The sequence below is a fragment of the Schistocerca gregaria genome, chromosome 9, assembly GCF_023897955.1.
Source record: "Schistocerca gregaria isolate iqSchGreg1 chromosome 9, iqSchGreg1.2, whole genome shotgun sequence".
In the NCBI taxonomy this organism is placed as follows: domain Eukaryota; kingdom Metazoa; phylum Arthropoda; class Insecta; order Orthoptera; family Acrididae; genus Schistocerca; species Schistocerca gregaria.
In genome coordinates this window covers 109,083,637-109,102,869 of record NC_064928.1, presented here as the reverse complement: position 1 = coordinate 109,102,869, position 19,233 = coordinate 109,083,637, and the positions used below count along the sequence as shown (strand labels likewise).

General features: G+C 42.9%; 1 protein-coding gene across 1 annotated transcript in view; it reads left to right on the top strand.

Moving 5' to 3' along the window:
* LOC126291600 (ankyrin repeat and SOCS box protein 3-like) overlaps positions 1 to 19,233 on the top strand; it is a 291,789-nt gene that overhangs the window by 120,356 nt on the left and 152,200 nt on the right. The window contains exon 5 of the mRNA XM_049985135.1: positions 12,463 to 12,620. Coding sequence (XP_049841092.1) covers positions 12,463 to 12,620 — 158 coding nt within the window. The remainder of the gene's footprint in view (positions 1 to 12,462; positions 12,621 to 19,233) is intronic.

Here is a 19,233-nt window from a genome sequence, read left to right as displayed (position 1 = left end):
TAACATCAACAGATATGAAGAAAGTAGATTGGAAAAAGAAAACGCTACATGGCAAGCACCCCTATCATCTAACACAGCCACACATCGATCAAGACGCATCCAAAACATGATAAAGAAAGACAATATATATCAGTGAGACGGAAGGATTCATGATTGCAATACATGATAAAACAATAAACACTAGATATTAGAGCAAGCATATTATTAAAGATCCCAATACCACAACGGATAAATGCAGACTTTGCAAACAACAAATAGAAACAGTAGATCACATAACAAGTGGATTTACAATACTAGCAAATACAGACTACCCCCAGAAGACATGACAATGTAGCAAAAAAATACATCAACAACTTGCCATACAACATAAAATAATAAAACAACACGTTCCCACATACAAGTATGCACCACAAAATGTACTGGAGAATGATGAATACAAATTATACTGGAACAGAACCATTATAACAGATAAACCACCACCACCACATAACAAACCTGACTCACCAATAAAAAGAAAAAAATAACACAACTAACGAAATATCCATACCAAATACAACAAATATACAGAAGAAAACAGGAGAAAAAATTGAAAAATACATCCAACTGGCTGAGGAAGTCAAGTATATGTGGCATCAGGTTAAAGTTGACATTATACCAATTATACTATCAACTACAGGAGTCATACCATGCAATATTCACCAGTACACCAAAGCAATACAGCTACATCCAAACATATATATACAACTACAGAAATCTGTAATTATTGATACATGTTCAATTACCCAAAAGTTCCTAAATGCAATGTAACATATACCATACAGTTAAAAGGAAGTCACGCTTGATCAAGGTCTGTGTCACTTTACATTTTTAAACAGACATAGTGTCTGAGAAAGGTAATAATAATAATAATCTTTATTTGTCCATATTAACTCCACAGTCTGACATGGTCATTTTTAGTGCATTTATTATATCATGCCATACATATAATTAATGTATACAGCAACATTTACTGTCACTGTATTCTCTGGCATATAAATGTAGAACTATCTGTATTGCAACCCAGAATTCTTTAAATGATTATGTTGTTGTTGTTGTTGTTGTTGTCTTCAGTCCTGAGACTGGTTTGATGCAGCTCTCCATGCTACTCTATCCTGTGCAAGCTGCTTCATCTCCCAGTACCTACTGCAACCTACATCCTTCTGAATCTGCTTAGTGTACTCATCTCTCGGTCTCCCTCTACGATTTTTACCCTCCACGCTGCCCTCCAATGCTAGATTTGTGATCCCTTGATGCCTCAAAACATGTCCTACCAACCGATCCCTTCTTCTAGTCAAGTTGTGCCACAAACTTCTCTTCTCCCCAATCCTATTCAATACCTCCTCATTAGTTACGTGATCTATCCACCTTATCTTCAGTATTCTTCTGTAGCACCACATTTCGAAAGCTTCTATTCTCTTCTTGTCCAAACTAGTTATCGTCCAAGTTTCACTTCCATACATGGCTACACTCCAAACAAATACTTTCAGAAACGACTTCCTGATACATAAATCTATATTCGATGTTAACAAATTTCTCTTCTTCAGAAACGCTTTCCTTGCCATCGCCAGTCTACATTTTATATCCTCTCTACTTCGACCATCATCAGTTATTTTACTTCCTAAATAGCAAAACTCCTTTACTACTTTAAGTGTCTCATTTCCTAATCTAATTCCCTCAGCATCACCCGATTTAATTTGACTACATTCCATTATCCTCGTTTTGCTCTTGTTGATGTTCGTTCATCTTATATCCTCCTTTCAAGACACTGTCCATTCCGTTCAACTGCTCTTCCAAGTCCTTTGCCGTCTCTGACAGAATTACAATGTCATCGGCGAACCTCAAAGTTTTTACTTTGTCTCCATGAATTTTAATACCTACTCCAAATTTTTCTTTTGTTTCCTTTACTGCTTGCTCAATATACAGATTGAATAACATCGGGGAGAGGCTACAACCCTGTCTCACTCCTTTCCCAACCACTGCTTCCTTTTCATGCCCCTCGACTCTTATTACTGCCATCTGGTTTCTGTACAAATTGTAAATAGCCTTTCGCTCCCTGTATTTTACCCCTGCCACCTTTAGAATTTGAAAAAGAGTATTCCAGTCAACATTGTCAAAAGCTTTCTCTAAGTCTACAAATGCTAGAAACGTAGGTTTGCCTTTTCTTAATCTTTCTTCTAAGATAAGTCGTAAGGTCAGTATTGCCTCACGTGTTCCAACATTTCGACGGAATCCAAACTGATCCTCCCCGAGGTCTGCATCTACCAGTTTTTCCATTCGTCTGTAAAGAATTCACGTTAGTATTTTGCAGCCGTGGCTTATTAAACTGATAGTTCGGTAATGTTCACATCTGTCAGCACCTGCTTTCTTTGGGATTGGAATTATTATATTCTTCTTGAAGTCTGAGGGTATTTCGCCTGTCTCATACATCTTGCTCACCAGATGGTAGAGTTTTGTCATGACTGGCTCTCCCAAGGCTGTCAGTAGTTCTAATGGAATGTTGTCTACTCCGGGGGCCTTGTTTCGACTCAGGTCTTTCAGTGCTCTGTCAAACTCTTCACGCAGTATCGTATCTCCCATTTCGTCTTCATCTACATCCTCTTCTATTTCCATAATATTGTCCACAAGTACATCGCCCTTGTATAAACCTTCTATGTACTCCTTCCACCTTTCTGCCTTCCCTTCTTTGCTTAGAACTGGGCTGCCATCTGAGCTCTTGATATTCATACACGTGGTTCTCTTCTCTCCAAAGGTCTCTTTAATTTTCCTGTAGGCAGTATCTATCTTACCCCTAGTGAGATAAGCTTCTACATCCTTACATTTGTCCTCTAGCCATCCCTGCTTAGCCATTTTGCACTTCCTGTCGATCTCATTTTTGAGACGTTTGTATTCCTTTTTGCCTGCTTCATTTACTGCATTTTTATATTTTCTCCTTTCATCAATTAAATTCAATATTTCTTCTGTTACCCAAGGATTTCTAGCAGCCCTCGTCTTTGTACCTACTTTATCCTCTGCTGCCTTCACTACTACATCCCTCAGAGCTACCCATTCTTCTTCTACTGTATTTCTTTCCCCTTTTCCTGTCAATTGTTCCCTTATGCTCTCCCTGAAACTCTGTACAACCTCTGGTTCTTTCAGTTTATCCAGGTCCCATCTCCTTAATTTCCCACATTTTTGCAGTTTCTTCAGTTTTAATGTACAGGTCATAACCAATAGATTGTGGCCAGAGTCCACATCTGCCCCTGGAAATGTCTTAAAACTTAAAACCTGGTTCCTAAATCTCTGTCTTACCATTATATAATCTATCTGATACCTTTTAGTATCTCCAGGGTTCTTCCACGTATACAACCTTCTTTCATGATTCTTAAACCAAGTGTTAGCTATGATTAAGTTGTGCTCTGTGCAAAATTCTACTAGGCGGCTTCCTCTTTCATTTCTTAGCCCCAATCCATATTCACCTACTATGTTTCCTTCTCTCCCTTTTCCTACATTCTAATTCCAGTCACCCATTACTATTAAATTTTCGTCTCCCTTCACTATCTGAACAATTTCTTATATTTCATCGTACATTTCTTCAATTTCTTCATCATCTGCAGAGCTAGTTGGCATATAAACTTGTACTACTGTAGTAGGTGTGGGCTTCGTATCTATCTTGGCCACAATAATGCGTTCACTATGCTGTTTGTAGTAGCTTACCCGCATTCCTATTTTCCTATTCATTATTAAACCTACTCCTGCGTTACCCCTATTTGATTTTGTGTTCATAACCCTGTAGTCACCTGACCAGAAATCTTGTTCCTCCTGCCACCGAACTTCACTAATTCCCACTATATCTAACTTTAACCTATCCATTTCCCTTTTTAAATTTTCTAACCTACCTGCCCGATTAAGGGATCTGACATCCCACGCTCCGATCCGTAGAACGCCAGTTTTCTTTCTCCTGATAACGACATCCTCCTGAGTAGTCCCCGCCCGGAGATCCGAATGGGGGACTATTTTACCTCCTGAATATTTTACCCAAGAGGATGCCATCATCATTTAATCATACAGTAAAGCTGCATGTCCTCGGGAAAAATTACGGCTGTAGTTTCCCCTTGCTTTGAGCCGTTTGCAGTACCAGCACAGCAAGGCCGTTTTGGTTAATGTTGCAAGGCCAGATTTATAAACAACTTTAAATTAAATGTTTCAGCATGCCCTTAAAAAGATTGTCATGGAGCTGCCTTATATTACTTGGCAACTTTCTATAGAATTGTCTTGTAATTTCAAAGGGCTTGAGACCTATAGCTCTTTTATTAGTGAGTATCCTATGATAGTTAACTCTGGTTTTTGTATTGTAATTATGAATGTCTCTTCTCCTTACATTTATTTCATCACTCTCTTTCACAAATATTATAGTCTTAAGAACATACAATGAATATTTAATGCCTCATTAGTTATGTGATCTACCCATCTAATCTTCAGCATTCTTCTGTAGCAACACATGTTTCACTTCCATACATGGCTACACTCCATACAAATACATTCAGAAAAGACTTCCTGACCCTTAAGTCTATAGTTGATGATGTTAACAAATTTCTCTGGTTCAGAAATGCTTTTCTTGTCATTGCCAGTCTACATTTTATATCCTGTCTACTTCAACCATCATCAGTATTTAGCTCCCCGAATAGCAAAACTTCTTTTCTACTTAGTGTCTCATTTTCTAATCTAATTCCCTCAGCATCAGCTGATTTAATTCAACTACATTCCATTATCCTCTTTTGCTTTTGTTGTTCATCTTATATCCTCTTTTAAAAACACTGTACATTCCATTCAACTGCTCTTCCAGGTCCTTTGCTGTCTGACAGCATTTAATCATTGGTGAACCTCAAAGGTTTTATTTCTTCTTCATCTATTTTAATTCCTACTCCAAATTTTTCTTTTGTTTCCCTTACTGCTTGCTCAATACACTGACTGAATAACATCAGGGATAGCCTACGAATCTGTCTGGCATTTGCTTATATTAGGAATTATCCTAATGGCTGTCTTTTGAAGCCTGAAAACCATGTCCATGTAGGCTGTGAGTATATCACCCCAAATCTCAATACCATATTGCAAATGTGAGTAGATTAAACCACAATACACTTTTTTAAGGAGAAGGGGAGGGACACTATTTGCAAGATCTTTCAGTAACGAAAATTACAAGTAACTTTTACAGATGTGTAATTGTATGCTCTTTCCATGTGAGATATTCATCAAAGGGCCTAACAAATTATCAGATTTTCAACTGTAGAAAGTGATTCAATATGAGTAGTACAATAATTCAACAATAACATTATTATTAGGTGTTGTCCTTATCCAGAGCAATTTTATTAATTGTTTGATATTCTGTGATCATTTTAAAGTTCTATTTATTGCTTTAGAATACTAGCTACTCAGTATAGTGCCAGCTGATAAATGATGTATCATTAACACAGCTCACTAATTTTGAGATTTGTATCTGTGTTATATCATTAATATATATATTACTCTTTAGCAAAGATGCTGGCTACATCTTAATACACTTCACTGCCTCAGTAACACCATCTGAGATGCAGACTAACCTTCTGCAGCTTTACAAAGCCCAAAATCCTGTCGAGGCTGTCTCCATTATGGGAGTCTGGGTTATAGTTCAGCATCACCGCAGCATTGCAGTCACCTGACCCAAGATACCTCTATGGGATCCAACTTCCAGTGAGTCTTTAGAGTGAGCCCTGTGAACAGGCTACTTGTGTAGGCTGGGGCCCTCAACTACAAATCAAGTACCAGTAACAGCTGCTCAGTTAAGCTCTACACATTCACAGTTCCCCTAAGTATCCAACTATTGTCTTTTTCTGTTGAAGGGAGATCCATCTCCCCAAATAAAGACCCAGAACTGAGGTCACAACTGCAGTTAGGCTACAGGGTCTCTGCTCTTAATTCCAATTGGCCCCACTCGTCAAGGAGCTATCCTGTACACCTCCACGGTGCATACCCAGTTCTGGATCTGTCTCAATTTATATTTTGGACTGAAAGATTCAGATGTGTCCATGGTGTGTGACCACTTGTTTCTTTCTGTCCAAGATGTACTTTTGGGTTTGGAAGCAGTATACAGTGACAGCTCAGCAGTTTGTTCATAAACTTGTTTTGCATACACATGTACAAGGTGCAGTGAACTATGCTCCCTGCTGAATGGATGTGGTGCCTTCACTGCTGAATTGGTGGCCATCAAATAAGCCCTTAGCTTTGCTGATTCTTGAGCTAGCAAGATACTTCTAATCTGCAGCAACTCCATGATCGGTCTTCATGCTACAGACCAATGCTACTCAGATCACCCATTAGCTGCAACTATCTAGGATCTTCTTTGTGACATCCATCAAGTTGGACAGCCAGCTGTCTTTGTTTGGACTGCTGAACATGTTTGGATCTCAGGGAATGATCATGCCGATTGCTTGGCAAAGTTGGCTACCAGGATGCTGGTTTTGGAAATGGGAGTTCCAGAACTGGACCTTCTGTTGACTCTGTGCTATTGGTAGTCTGCCCTGGATTCACCAAACAGAGGGCAATAAGGGAGACCATCATGTGGCAGATTTCCCTTCGTGCATCTCCCACAGAAACCACCATCCTTTGTTGGCTATGCATTGGCCACATTTGGCTGATCCACAGCCACATTCCCAGATCTGAGGACCCACCCTACTGCCACTGGAGTGTCCCTTGATGGTGACCCACATCCTACTAGAGTACCAAAATTTGGCCGGTTTGTAGTGATATCTTAAAATTCCTGACAAGATACCTCAGGTGTTAGTGGATGATGCCAAAATGGCTGACATGGTATTATGTTTCACCTGCAAGGATGGTATCTTCTCATCTCTCTGAGTTGAGCCAATTAGACCTCACTGATAACCTGAGGGGTTGGAAGAGCACTCCTCACCTGCTCTCACTGAGGTTATTCTCTATGGCCCTTGCTTGGTAGTCTGACCTGGCCTCTACCCTTCCAACCTTTTTATTCTCCTTTCTCCTTTCTCTTTTATGTTTGCCATTTTTAATGTTGTCTTTCCTAAAATTTTATCTGATTTGTGGTGCTTATTTTCTTTGGGTAATGGATGGCAAGGTGGTGCTGGTGGGATGCAGAGGGTGTATTCCAACTGCATTCTGGGCAGAGCAGGTTGCCCACCTTACACCTCTTTCTTCCTGCCTACTTCTCCTTGATTTTCTCCCTGTCTTATTGTATCCTGGTTACAAGTGGGCTTCCCATGATTAACATTTTGTATCTTTTTTGAGGATTATTTTTAGCTTAGTACATACAGGATGAAGGGACTGACGTCTTCACAGTTTGGACCCTTTAACTCCAACAACGAACCAACTGCCGTGTGGGGTAGTCACTCGGTCTGAGGCATATTGCCTCAGTTCACGTGGCTCTCCCCATTGAAGGTTCAAGTCCTCCCTGCAGGCATGAGTGTTTGTATTTTCCTTAGTGTTAGTTAGATTAAGAAGTGTGTAAGCTTAGGGACTCAGCAGTTTGGTCCCATAAGGACTCACCACCACCACAGCCAGCCAACCAACCAACCAACCTACATCCATGATAATTTACTATGGCCTCCTTAGCAAAAAAATTTGATTTATATCCCATACAATTGTATTTTTGATAATATGTATAGATCTGGTACTGAGCCATTGCTCTCTTGACAGCCAAATGTGTTTCATTCAGAATCTCTCTATCCATAATCCTATGCTTTGTTTCACACCTGTAACATAGTAGTCATATGTTTTTTTTTTTTTTTTCTCTTTACAGTGACTGCATACCATGGAGAGGCTCTCCTATTATGAATTGTTCTCCTTGGTTAAATATCTATCCAGTGCATTATATAGTTGAATGTGATGGTGCATTCTCCTTCAAAAAATATGACATGTTGTTCAGGCTCATACTTCATATGACAGTGATCAGAAAGTGAAGCAGAAGTTAAAATTTCATGCATATGATGTGCATAGTGTACGAGGGATTGGAGCCAGATAAAGAAATGTCTAGTGTACTGTATGTAGTGTGGTTATTTTTTAACAGCCATGGAATCCTAAACCTGGACATTATTTTCTTCACTGATGAGATATGGGTTCACCTTTCTGGATATGTGAATAGTCTAACCACAAGAATTCGGTCAACCAAAAATCTATGTTTCATGAAAATACCCTGCACTGTCAGAAAGTTGGTGTGGTTTCTACATTTCACTGAATAGTGGGTGCTATTTTCTTTGAAGCTACAGTGACAGTATTGTGAAAAAAGACCTAATTATATAGCTTATGTGGCTTCTCAATGTGTGTGAGTGCTATTGGTGGCTGCAGTAGGACAGTATTGCTTGTCACAAATCTAATGAAAGTAATCATTTATGTAAATTTTTCGGTGATCAAATTATCTCTAAAGGATCGTTGCTCACACGTTCTCCCAGCTTAGCATATCAAAACTCCTGCCTGCAGAGCTGCCTTAAAAGAAGCAGCTATAAAAACAGGCTGCATACATTGGTGGAATCAAAAATTTTTATAACAGAAATTAACATCAGTGTCAATGTTCTATGCAATGTGACTCAAACATTGTAAAAAGAGTTCATGCATATGTTACTCAACAGGGAAGCTGTTTTTGGCACATGTTATGTGTGGCAGGTTATCAAATTAAATAGATATCATGAACATAAAATAGAAAGAAACTTTCACATGGGAAAAAATATATTAAAAACAAAGATTCCAAGACTTACCAAGTTGGAAAGTGCCGGTAGACAGGCACAATAAAATCACAAACCACACAAACCACAATTTCGAGCTTTCGCAACTGGCAGTTGCTTCCTCAGGAAAGAACAACTCCAGAATTTCCTCTCCAACCTCAACTCCTTTGGTTCCATCAGATTCACCTGGTCCTGCTCCAAATCCCATGCCACTTTCCTTGACGTTGACCTCCATCTGTCCAATGGCCAGCTTCACACATTCGTCCACATCAAACCCACCAACAAGCAACAGTACCTCCATTATGACAGCTGCCACCCATTCCATATCAAACAGTCCCTTCCCTACAGCCTAGACCTTCATGGCAAACGAATCTGCTCCAGTCCTGAATCCCTGAACCATTACACCAACAACCTGAAAACAGCTTTCGCATCCCGCAACTATCCTCCCGATCTGGTAGAGAAGCAAATAACCAGAGCCACTTCCTCATCCCCTCAAACCCAGAACCTCTGACAGAAGAACCCCAAAAGTGCCCCACTTGTGACAGGATACTTCCCGGGACTGGATCAGACTCTGAATGTGGCTCTCCAGCAGGGATAAAACTTCCTAAAATCCTGCCCCGAAATGAGATCTAACCATCATGAAATTCTCCCCACTCCACCAAGAGAGTCTTTCCGCCGTCCACCAAACCTTCGTAACCTCTTGGTTCATCCCTATGAAATCCCCAATCCACCTTCCCTACCCTCTGGCTCCTACCCTTGTAACTGCCCCCGGTGTAAAACCTCTCCTATGCACCCTCCCACCAGCACCTACTCCAGTCCTGTAACCTGGAAGATGTGCACGATCAAAGGCAGAGCCACGTGTGAAAGCACCCACGTGATTTACTAACTGACCTGCCTACACTGTGACACTTTCTATGTGGGAATGACCAGCAACAAACTGTCCATTCGCATGAATGGACACAGGCAGACAGTGTTTGTTGGTAATGAGGATCATCCTGTGGCTAAACATGCCTTGGTGCACGGCCAGCACATCTTGGCACAGTGTTACACCGTCCGGGTTATCTGGATACTTCCCACCAACACCAACCTATCCGAACTCTGGAGGTGGGAACTTGCCCTTAAATATATCCTCTCTTCTCATTATCCACCAACCTATCCGAACTCCGGATATGTTTCCTGACGAAGCAACTGCTGGTTGCGAAAGCTCAAAATTTTGTGTGTGTGTTTGTGTGTTTTTTTATTGTGCTTGTCTACCGGCACTTTCCCGCTAGATATCATGAACATATGTACTTCTTGATGTACGTAAGTCTTTGATCATCCTGCATTTTGATAGAACTGAATGCAATTCTATGTCCAATTTTATAACCTCAGCAGTTTAGTTGCAAGTATGTGGATTTAACAATTCAATTTCCTGCACACTTAGTGACTAAAATTCTCCCACAATTTCAGCACATTTGTGTGTGCCGTTGTCCACTCAGCTGCCTCTCCTTTTAAATAACAAAATCTACTTTCTTGGTAAGGACTTTCTAAAAGCCCACAAAAAAGGGGTGAAAGATGTCTTTGGTCTTAAATTTTGGAAGTTGCTTAGCTAAATTTGTACCCAATTCCCACTGAAACTCTTCTAGAAAACTCTACAAGAAGGCCAAATTTTTCAATAATTTCATGCTTATTCACCACTTCTTGGCAGATCTTCCTGAATTCCTTTTCTGCCATTCCAGTGTCCTGTAGAGTGATGTGTACCTAAAGGCAGTACTATGTTTAGGTGTGCTTTTTGTTCAGTTGTATTACTGACACACCCCTCCAGTGTTGCTAGATTTACACCTGATCCACTTACTCTTTCCATATTTTATGGTTGCTACAAAACGTAGTCTTAAATGAGTTCCTGAACTTTGTTTGCTTACTGCAGAAGTTTGCTGCTCTGTAGCTTTCTTGAGCTACCTTACGTCTATAATAACTTCCCTAAACTGTTCTCCTGTCTCATAATAAATTAAATAATATTCTTTATAGATCTGAGTGTAATTCCCCTTCTATAACTACTACTCTTTTTACTTAATGTCTTTCTTGTCCTGTTTAAACTACCCTTTGGTACTTTTGTTCTCTTACTGTTGGCCTAGCTTAGCTAACAGAATAATTACAATAACATTGCCCAAGAGCAAACTAGACGGCTTTGTGGCACAACATATGGTTGAACATAACACACTTGATTTCAGTGGCTGCTTCAGTACTCGAACCACCTGGATTCTTCCCTCCACCACCAGCTTTCCTGAACTGTGCAGATGAGTTACCGTAACAACACATTCTCCGTTCCCCTAATTATCGTGACAGCAGTCTATAGTAACTGCTGTCCCTACTCCCTCCACCCAACAGTTTCCACCTGCTTTGTCCTATCATCTCCTGCACATTCTCATCTTCGATCCTGTTGTTCTGCCTGCCGCACCCCGCTTGTCTCATTACCAACAAACACTGTCTGCTCCTTTTTTCCACACCTCCCAGCCCCACAACCTCCTGATGCTGCTCCTATTGCCATTCTAGTCCCTGTACACTCCAACAGGCAGTGTACGTCTCTCCCCCATCCATACACTACTATCCCTTCCCCTTCCCTGCCCACTCCAGAATGCTGCTTGTATCCTACATGTTAGTTGCATTCTGGCCTGAGATGCTGGAGGTGGTTGTCATGAGAGCATAAGACAGGTTTTTTTGTGTGTATGAATGGTATCTCTCTCTATTACTGAAGAAGACTGCAGTGAAATGCTGGTTGTAAGTGTCTTTTAATTGTCTTTCTGCAACTTAATGTGTCTTCATTACGGTGAGTTGCAATCTGTCTTTTCCTACATTGTTGACATTCCTACATGGAGTTTCCATTGTTTAATCTTTAATCACCTTTTCATGCCCTTTTGCCATTCTGAAGTCTCACTTGTTTACAAAAATAGTTAAGAATCACTACTCCTAATATTTTTGTCGTCTTTAAAATAGAGGGGTTCTGTAAGCAAATATTGTTTCATTTCTTTCTGTTTCGGCAAATTTATTTTCATTCTTGTGCAGTCTCTATTATTTGTCTACTACTGTGGTGCCACAAATGTTTTTTTTTTTAACCATTTGTTCTTGGTCAAGCATCTTCCTTTGGCAAATACTTTTTCTTCTCAGACTGGTTATTCCTTGAATAAAAGAGCAACAGAGAGTAACATACAATACATTAATATGCTCTCACATACTTACCTTTAACTAAGCAGCTGAAACCAAGCCTTCTGTCTAATCACTAAAGTATTAATTACTCAATTAACAAATATAACCAATGACAGGGTAACAGCATAACTACTTCCACATCAACTGACCAGACAACTCCTTTCTTTCCATCTTCCTGATGTCCTTATCGATGAACTCAGGAGTGTTGATACTGATCCAGGATTGCATGTTACAATCCGGAGACACTCGTGCTGTGCCTAAGCACATTTCTTCTCAGTGCGCCTTTTGAGTTGCTGTGACAACCATCCTGCACTGAAGATGTGTATCATCTCCAAATGCAAATGAAACAGAAAGCCCAACAATATCTGAGAACTGCATTTATTGATTGTAAGAACTATGTATGGATGAGCCTCATTCCATTGGAATGGAACATATTGAAACAGTGATTTGTAATGAAAACAATCTGCAAGAAATCAACAGTCCTTTAAGGTATAAACTGGTGTGTTGCTAATAATACCTACCATTTGTTACTTTACAGAGGTCTGTGGAAATGGTAGATTTGTTACTGAGATATGAGGCGGACCTGCGAGTGAGGGGTACAAATGGTCACACCCCTCTCATGAGTGCTGCTTGCATTGGCTTTCATGAGGTCATTAAGAAACTGGATAAGCCTGAATTATGTATTGTAAATGAGAGGTAAGGTGATGTATGTAAGCAGCAGATAAATACCTGAAAGTGTGAGTGTGTAAATAAAATAACTTACAGCTTTGAATGTGGAAGTAGCCTGACTACATACATTTTTCCACATCCATTAGTCTTCTCTTTTTCTTGGTCTTGATTTGTATCTTCATCAGGTTGGTATGTTAATCTGGATTTGGTCAGAGTAGCAGTAGAGGTTGACTCGGTGCCCTGCCTGTTGCCAGGAGTGGATATAGACTAAGATCACAATATGGTAGATGAAGAGTAGGCTGAAGTTTAAAACAACAATCGGGAAGAAATAGTGTATAAATAAGTGAGATATGGAAGGACTAAGGAATGAAGAGCTACACTTGAAGTTCCCTGAGTCTATAGATACTGTTATAAGGAATAGCTCAGTAGGCAGTTTGGTTGAAGAGGAATAGGCATCTCTAAAAAAAGCAATCATGGAAGTTGGAAAGAAAACGACCAGCACAGAGAAGGTAACTGTGAAGAAACCTTTGGTAATGGAAGAAATACTCCAACTGATTGATGAAAGGAGTACAAAACAAAAATGTTTAGGGAAATTCAGAAGTACAGAAATAAGTCATTTAAGAATGAAATAAATAGAAAATGCAGGGAAGATAATGTGAAATGGCTGCATGGAAAACGTGGAAAAAAGACGATTATTGGTAGAAAGAATGAATCATTATAAAGAAAAGTCAAAACAGCCTTTTGGAAAATTAAAGGCAAGGGTGGTAACATTGAGTGCAATGGAAAATCCATTGTTAAATGCAGAGGAGAGGGCAAATGGGTGGAAAGAGTATATATTGACTGCATCTATTGGCATGGGAAAGGAGGGGGGAGGGGGGGGGGGAGGACTTCTATGATATGATAGAACAAACATGAGTCAGCATAGAAGAGAGGGAGGGGATCCAGTATCAGAATCAGTATTTGGAAAACTTAAGATCAAATAATGCTGTAGAGATAGATAACATTTCATCATGATTTCTAAAATTATTGAGGGAAGTGGCAACAGAATAACTATTCATGGCGATGTGTAGAATGTATGAGTTTTGTGATGTGCCATCTGTCTTTTGGAAAAACATCATCCACACAATTCTGAAGATTGCAAAAACCAAGTGTGAGAATTATCACACATTCACCTTAACATCCTACAAATTAAAGTTGCTGACAAAATTATATATGGGAGAGTGAAAAAGAAAATTGAGGATGTGTTAGATGACAATCAGTTTTGGTTTAGGAAAGGTAAAGACACCAGAGAGGCAATTGTGATGTTACAATTGATAATGGAAGCAAGACTAAAGAAAATAAAGACACATTTATAGGATTTGTTGACCTGGAAAAGACATTTGACAATGTCAAATGGAGCAAAACATTAGAAATTCTGAGAAAAATAGGTGTGTGGTTGTTCCTGATGTGCGGAGCGGTGGCGATCATTAAATAACACACAAACATTCATTAATACAGCTTTATTATGCGAGAATATTTACATCTTATACAGTCAGCAGCACACAACAGAATGGGAAGCAATATGGCAGTGCACAATAAGTCCACATGGGTCAGAGAGCCTACTATGGCGGAGATATCTCACTCGTATAGTTGATAGTCACCAGAGAGCCCCACCACCCTGTGCGAGCATGGTGGTGCACCAAGTCCTGTGCCAGCCTGGTGGGGGTGGGACACTTGATGGTCACAACAGCACTTGTCCATGGTGAAATCACATGCACAACACTTGGGGATAGGTGTAGCAAGCTCGACTGAAGCTAGGACATAATCCCTGTGCCAACGTGTTGGAACCACGGGTCGCCTGGCCCGTGATGTAAGCTGCAAGAGGGGAGGAAGGGGAGGAGGGGTGGTGGGCCCGTCCAAATCATGATGGGATTCCTGGGAAGGAGGGAAGGCGGCGTGCACGTCGGTGTCACTTGCAGAGTGCTCCTGCAAGGTCCATGCAGGTTTCACCCAGTGGAGTGAAACAGTTACTGGTTTGCCGTTGTTAAGTATCGACAATGTGGAAGAGCCTCAGGACAGGACTTTAAACGGACCAGTGTAAGGAGGCTGCAGGGTTGCCCGTACTGTGTCATCATGTAACATTATGAATTCACAAGTAGCCAGTTCCTTATGGATGAACACACGAGGCGTACAGTGGGCAGATTGCAAGGGAGGTTTGATGAGCGTGATGTGCCCTCTGAGGCTCTCAACGAGTGCTGGGAGTTTGGAAGAGCTTGGTAGCAGCGTATCCTCTACGAATTCAGCTGGTAAAACCAGAGGCTCCCCGTAAAGGATCTCAGTGAGGGAGGCTTGCAAGTCTTCTTTGTATGCGGTGCGGAGGCCTACCAAAACCCAGGGGAGAGATTCAGACGACTGGCCACCGTGACACACAAGTGCGGCTTTAAGCGTGCGGTGCCAGCACTCCACAAGTTCATTGGCCTGGGGGTGGTAAGCGGTTGTGTGAAACTTTGCGAAGCCACAGTACAAACAGAGGGAGACGAACAGCTGTGATTCAAACTGCCTACCTTGGTCGGTGGTCAGTGAGCTAGGGCTTCCAAATTGGGAAATCCAAGTGTCAATGAAGGCCCGAGCCACAGACTCAGCAGAAATATCTTACAAAGGGACTGCCTCAACACATCTAGTGATCCTATCAATAACGGACAGGATATATCAAAAGCCCTTGGAGGGAGGGAGGGGACCTACAATATCAATATGGGCATTTGCAGCCGTCCTTTAGGTATGTCAAAAGTGCCTGGCAGAGGAAGTGCATGGCAGCCCACTTTAGCTCTCTGACATGGTATGCAGGTACGAGAACACATCTTACAACCATGTTTAACACCGGGCCAGACATACCTTTCCGTGACCAATCTGGTGGATGCTTTGATTCCTGGGTGAGCTAGGTTGTGGAGTGCATCAAAAACAGAGTGGCGGAGGACTGCAGGTATGAGAAGGCGGGGGCTACCATTGCAAACATCGCACCAGACTAGTTCTGTGGTGCCGGGGAATGTACATTGTTCCAGTTTGAGGGAAGAGGTTGCGTCTTATTGCAAGGCATGAATATTGGGGTCTTTGGTTTGCTGGCGGGCCAGGTCGGTAAGGTCAAGTGGGGTAGTGGTGATGATCATGCGAGACTGGTAATCAGTGACTAGATTTCAGTGCCTCAGATATATTGTGCATCAGTGGAATATTGGGATATGAAATCCATATGGCGGAAGCGTTGTGGGGGAGATCGCATGAGGGGTTATGGATTGCATCTGCCAAGGGTCTGTGATCTGTATAAATTGTGAACGGGCGACCCTCGACATCGGCTCTGAAATATTTGACTGCCTCGTACAGGGCGAGGAGTTCATGGTCGAAAGTGGACCATTTGGACTGGGATTTGGTTAAATTCTTGGAGAAGAAACGGAGGGGTTGGGTGGTATCCAGTACATGTTGCTGAAGGACCGCACCAATTGCAGTGTCGCTCGCATCAGCTGTAATAGAAATTGGTGCATCAGGAGTGGGGTGAGTGAGTGTGACAGCTTTAGAGAGAGTGGTTTTGAGATTTTTGAATAAATCGGCCATCTTCAGTGTCCAAACGAGTTTGCGTTTGCCTTTGCCTTTAGTATCCTTACCCGCCAGAGCGTCAGTCAGAGGGATCTGGATAGATGCAGCTTGGGGCAGGTCGCGCCTGTAGAAGTTCACCATGCCTAGAAAACGACGAAGTTCAGCACAGTCCTCTGTGGAAGGGAGGCTAAGTACGAGTTCAACCCGAGAGGAGGTAGGGCAGACACCCTCGGCTGTGACTGTGTGACCTAAGAAGGTGACCTCAGGACTGCTAAGCTGAGAATTCTCGTGGTTGGTCTCCACTCCATTAGCAGCAAGCAGTTAAAGCACTCTGGAAAGATGGAGAGTGTGTTCCTCAGGTTAGGGAGAGAAAATCAGAATATCGTCTAAGTAGGCGTAGGCGAAAGGGAGGTCAGTGTCGCTGAAGCGTTGCTGTGTCTGTGTGGCGTTTTTGAGACCATGTGGCATGGAACAGTATTCAGAGGCCAAATCGAGTGATTATGGCTGTCTTGGGGATGTCATCGGGGAACATGGGAATCTGATGATACGCTTTGCTACAATCGAGAATGGAGAAGATCTGGGAACCATGCAACATCTGGGTGAAATCTTGAATGTGGGGGATAGGGTAGTTATCGATGGTAGTGCGTGCGTTAAAGCACGGTAGGCACCACAGAGGCGGAAAGTACCGTCCTCTTTCGGCACAAGATGGATTGGTGTTGACCTGTTACTATCAGATTCACGGAGAATGTTGGAATCCAAAAGATCTTTAACAATGTCTTTAGCGCGGCGAAGTTTCTGTGTGTTTAGGCGGCGTGCCTTATGCCGCACAGGGGGTCCTTCAGTTGTGTTTATTTTGTGGCACGTGCCATTGGAAATTGCACGCAAAAATGTGGGAGAAGCAGAGAGGGCAGGGGCAGGGGGGGGGGGGGGGCAGGGGCAGAGGCTGGCCGAACCGTTAATGGGATCCACGATTGCAAGAGTGGGTGTGCGGAGTTGTAGAAGCTGCTCTTGTGTCTGCAACAGTTGTGCATGGACTTCGTCAATGCAAACACGGTGGTCGGTATTCTGAGTGCGAAATGCATCGACGTCTGAATGCTTGAGCAAGAAAGCTGAGAGAGCAGAAGAAAGGTTTGCAACAAGTGACATAGACTCTGAAAGGGCAGAGTGTAAACAGTCAGTAGGAACTTTGTGATGAGGGGGGGAATGTTGTGACGCACCAGGAATATTCAAACCGGAGATGTGAGTCAGCCAGCCAGCTTGCAGATTAGGGGAGAGGGCATAGTGATGAAGAAAATCGAGGCCCAGTACAGGTGCATCAACTTCCGCAATGTAAAATGTCCAGGGGAAAACCTGATCTGGGGCAAATTTAAGCAGGAGATGTGAGGAACCTAGCACCAAAATCGGGGAATTGTCAGCAGCTATCAGTGGCGGTGCACATAAGGGATCTATGTTAGGGGCAAGGGAGGGTGGGATAACTCTAATGTTGGCTCCCGTGTCCACTAGAAAACGAAGTTCAGTGTTGGTGTCTTTGACGAAGAGGCGCGAAGCAGAAGACAGTGGAGCAGGTGTCGAACGAGATGCCGGTAGGCGCCGCGAGGCAGTGCGGTGGGACGTGGCGCCTAGACATGCTCGCCATAAGCGTTTGGGAAAGCGCACGAGGGCTTGCAGTTGCGAGCTGCATCACCAAATTCAGCGTGGAACCAGCAATAACGAGAGCCAGCTTGGGGTGCAGGAGCATGGCTGGGCGGTTAGGCGGCCAGCTGCGAGGCCGTAGTGTACTCAGGTACTCTCTTGGCCATATCTGATGACCTTTGGGGCGGCAACGTAAAAGTAGGTGGTGCAGTCAAGTGACCATGGGGTGGTGGGGCTGTTGCTTGCGCTGAGAGTGTGGCACGTGTCTTGCCGCGGCCAGGCTTGGATTCTGTTACTGCATAATGCGTGGGGGCGGTGGATGCCGGACGAATGCTGGAGGTACTGCTGAATGATGCTATAGGCACAGCCCACGATGTGCAGGCATGCTTTGAGGGGCTCAGAGACACGGGACAATAACTGTAGTTGTAGCTCAGAAGGAAGTTTAAGCAGCCAAATTGTCCAAAGTGCGACATCTGGTAAAAAGTCTGTGTCCACAAGGGCGTGTAAGTGGCACCACAGCTGTGATGGTGTACAGTTGTCGATGTGTTCCTCATGGATGATGCGTTGGATCGACTCAGTAGGGGGACGAGATAAGCGTTCAACGATACAAGCTTTAGCAAATTCGTACTTATTCTGCATGGGAGGCGAAAGCAGCAGGTGACTAATAAGATCTGTGTGGTTGTGCAGGTGACTAAGAAGGCACACAAATCAGACTCTGTCGTTTAGCATGCCGTGAATGTCAAATATTTTATCCACTAATGCAAACCAATGTCTTGGGGTTCTCCATTTGTAGGGCTGGCAGTTTTGGGAATCTGCTAGGCGCGAGGTACTGAGGAACGGTCGGTGCAGTGAATACACTACTTGGAGGTGCAGACGGTGTAGCCGTGTAGAGTAGTGCCAAATCCAGATTGTAGGCTCCAGGAGACTGGCACACAGTAGCTGTGCTAATTTGGTTATTAGGGACAAAACCACACGATTTGCAAGCAGCATGAGTACAAGAAGAAAGTTCAGTCTTGACATGTGAGTTCGGTTGCATAGTGTAGGCAGGTACAGTTGTTTGGGCCCTGGCTGGTGGGGGCACGGTTGTGTGTGGATGACTCTCCAGTACCATGCAAACAGGTGCAGTTTGGACTGGTGAGCACATGACCGGTGTTTGCCAAGCGAAAGAACCCGGCACGGAAGTCGATAAAATATTGTAGACCGAAGCGGGTGGGGCAGCCGGTTCCGCCGCGGCCGGTTCCGCCGTGGGTGGTAGGCATGCTGGAGCTGTTAAGAATGGGTTCGGAAGTGTAGCAGGTACGGTTGAAACTGACGCGGCAGAGACAGACGAAACCGTTTGGAAAACGTGCGGAAGATGAACAGGAGCCGGGATGGCGTGCGGCGCGGGAGACGTGGCTGCATTATACCTGAGCGGTTGTAAGATGTCTGTGGAGAGTTGCATAGT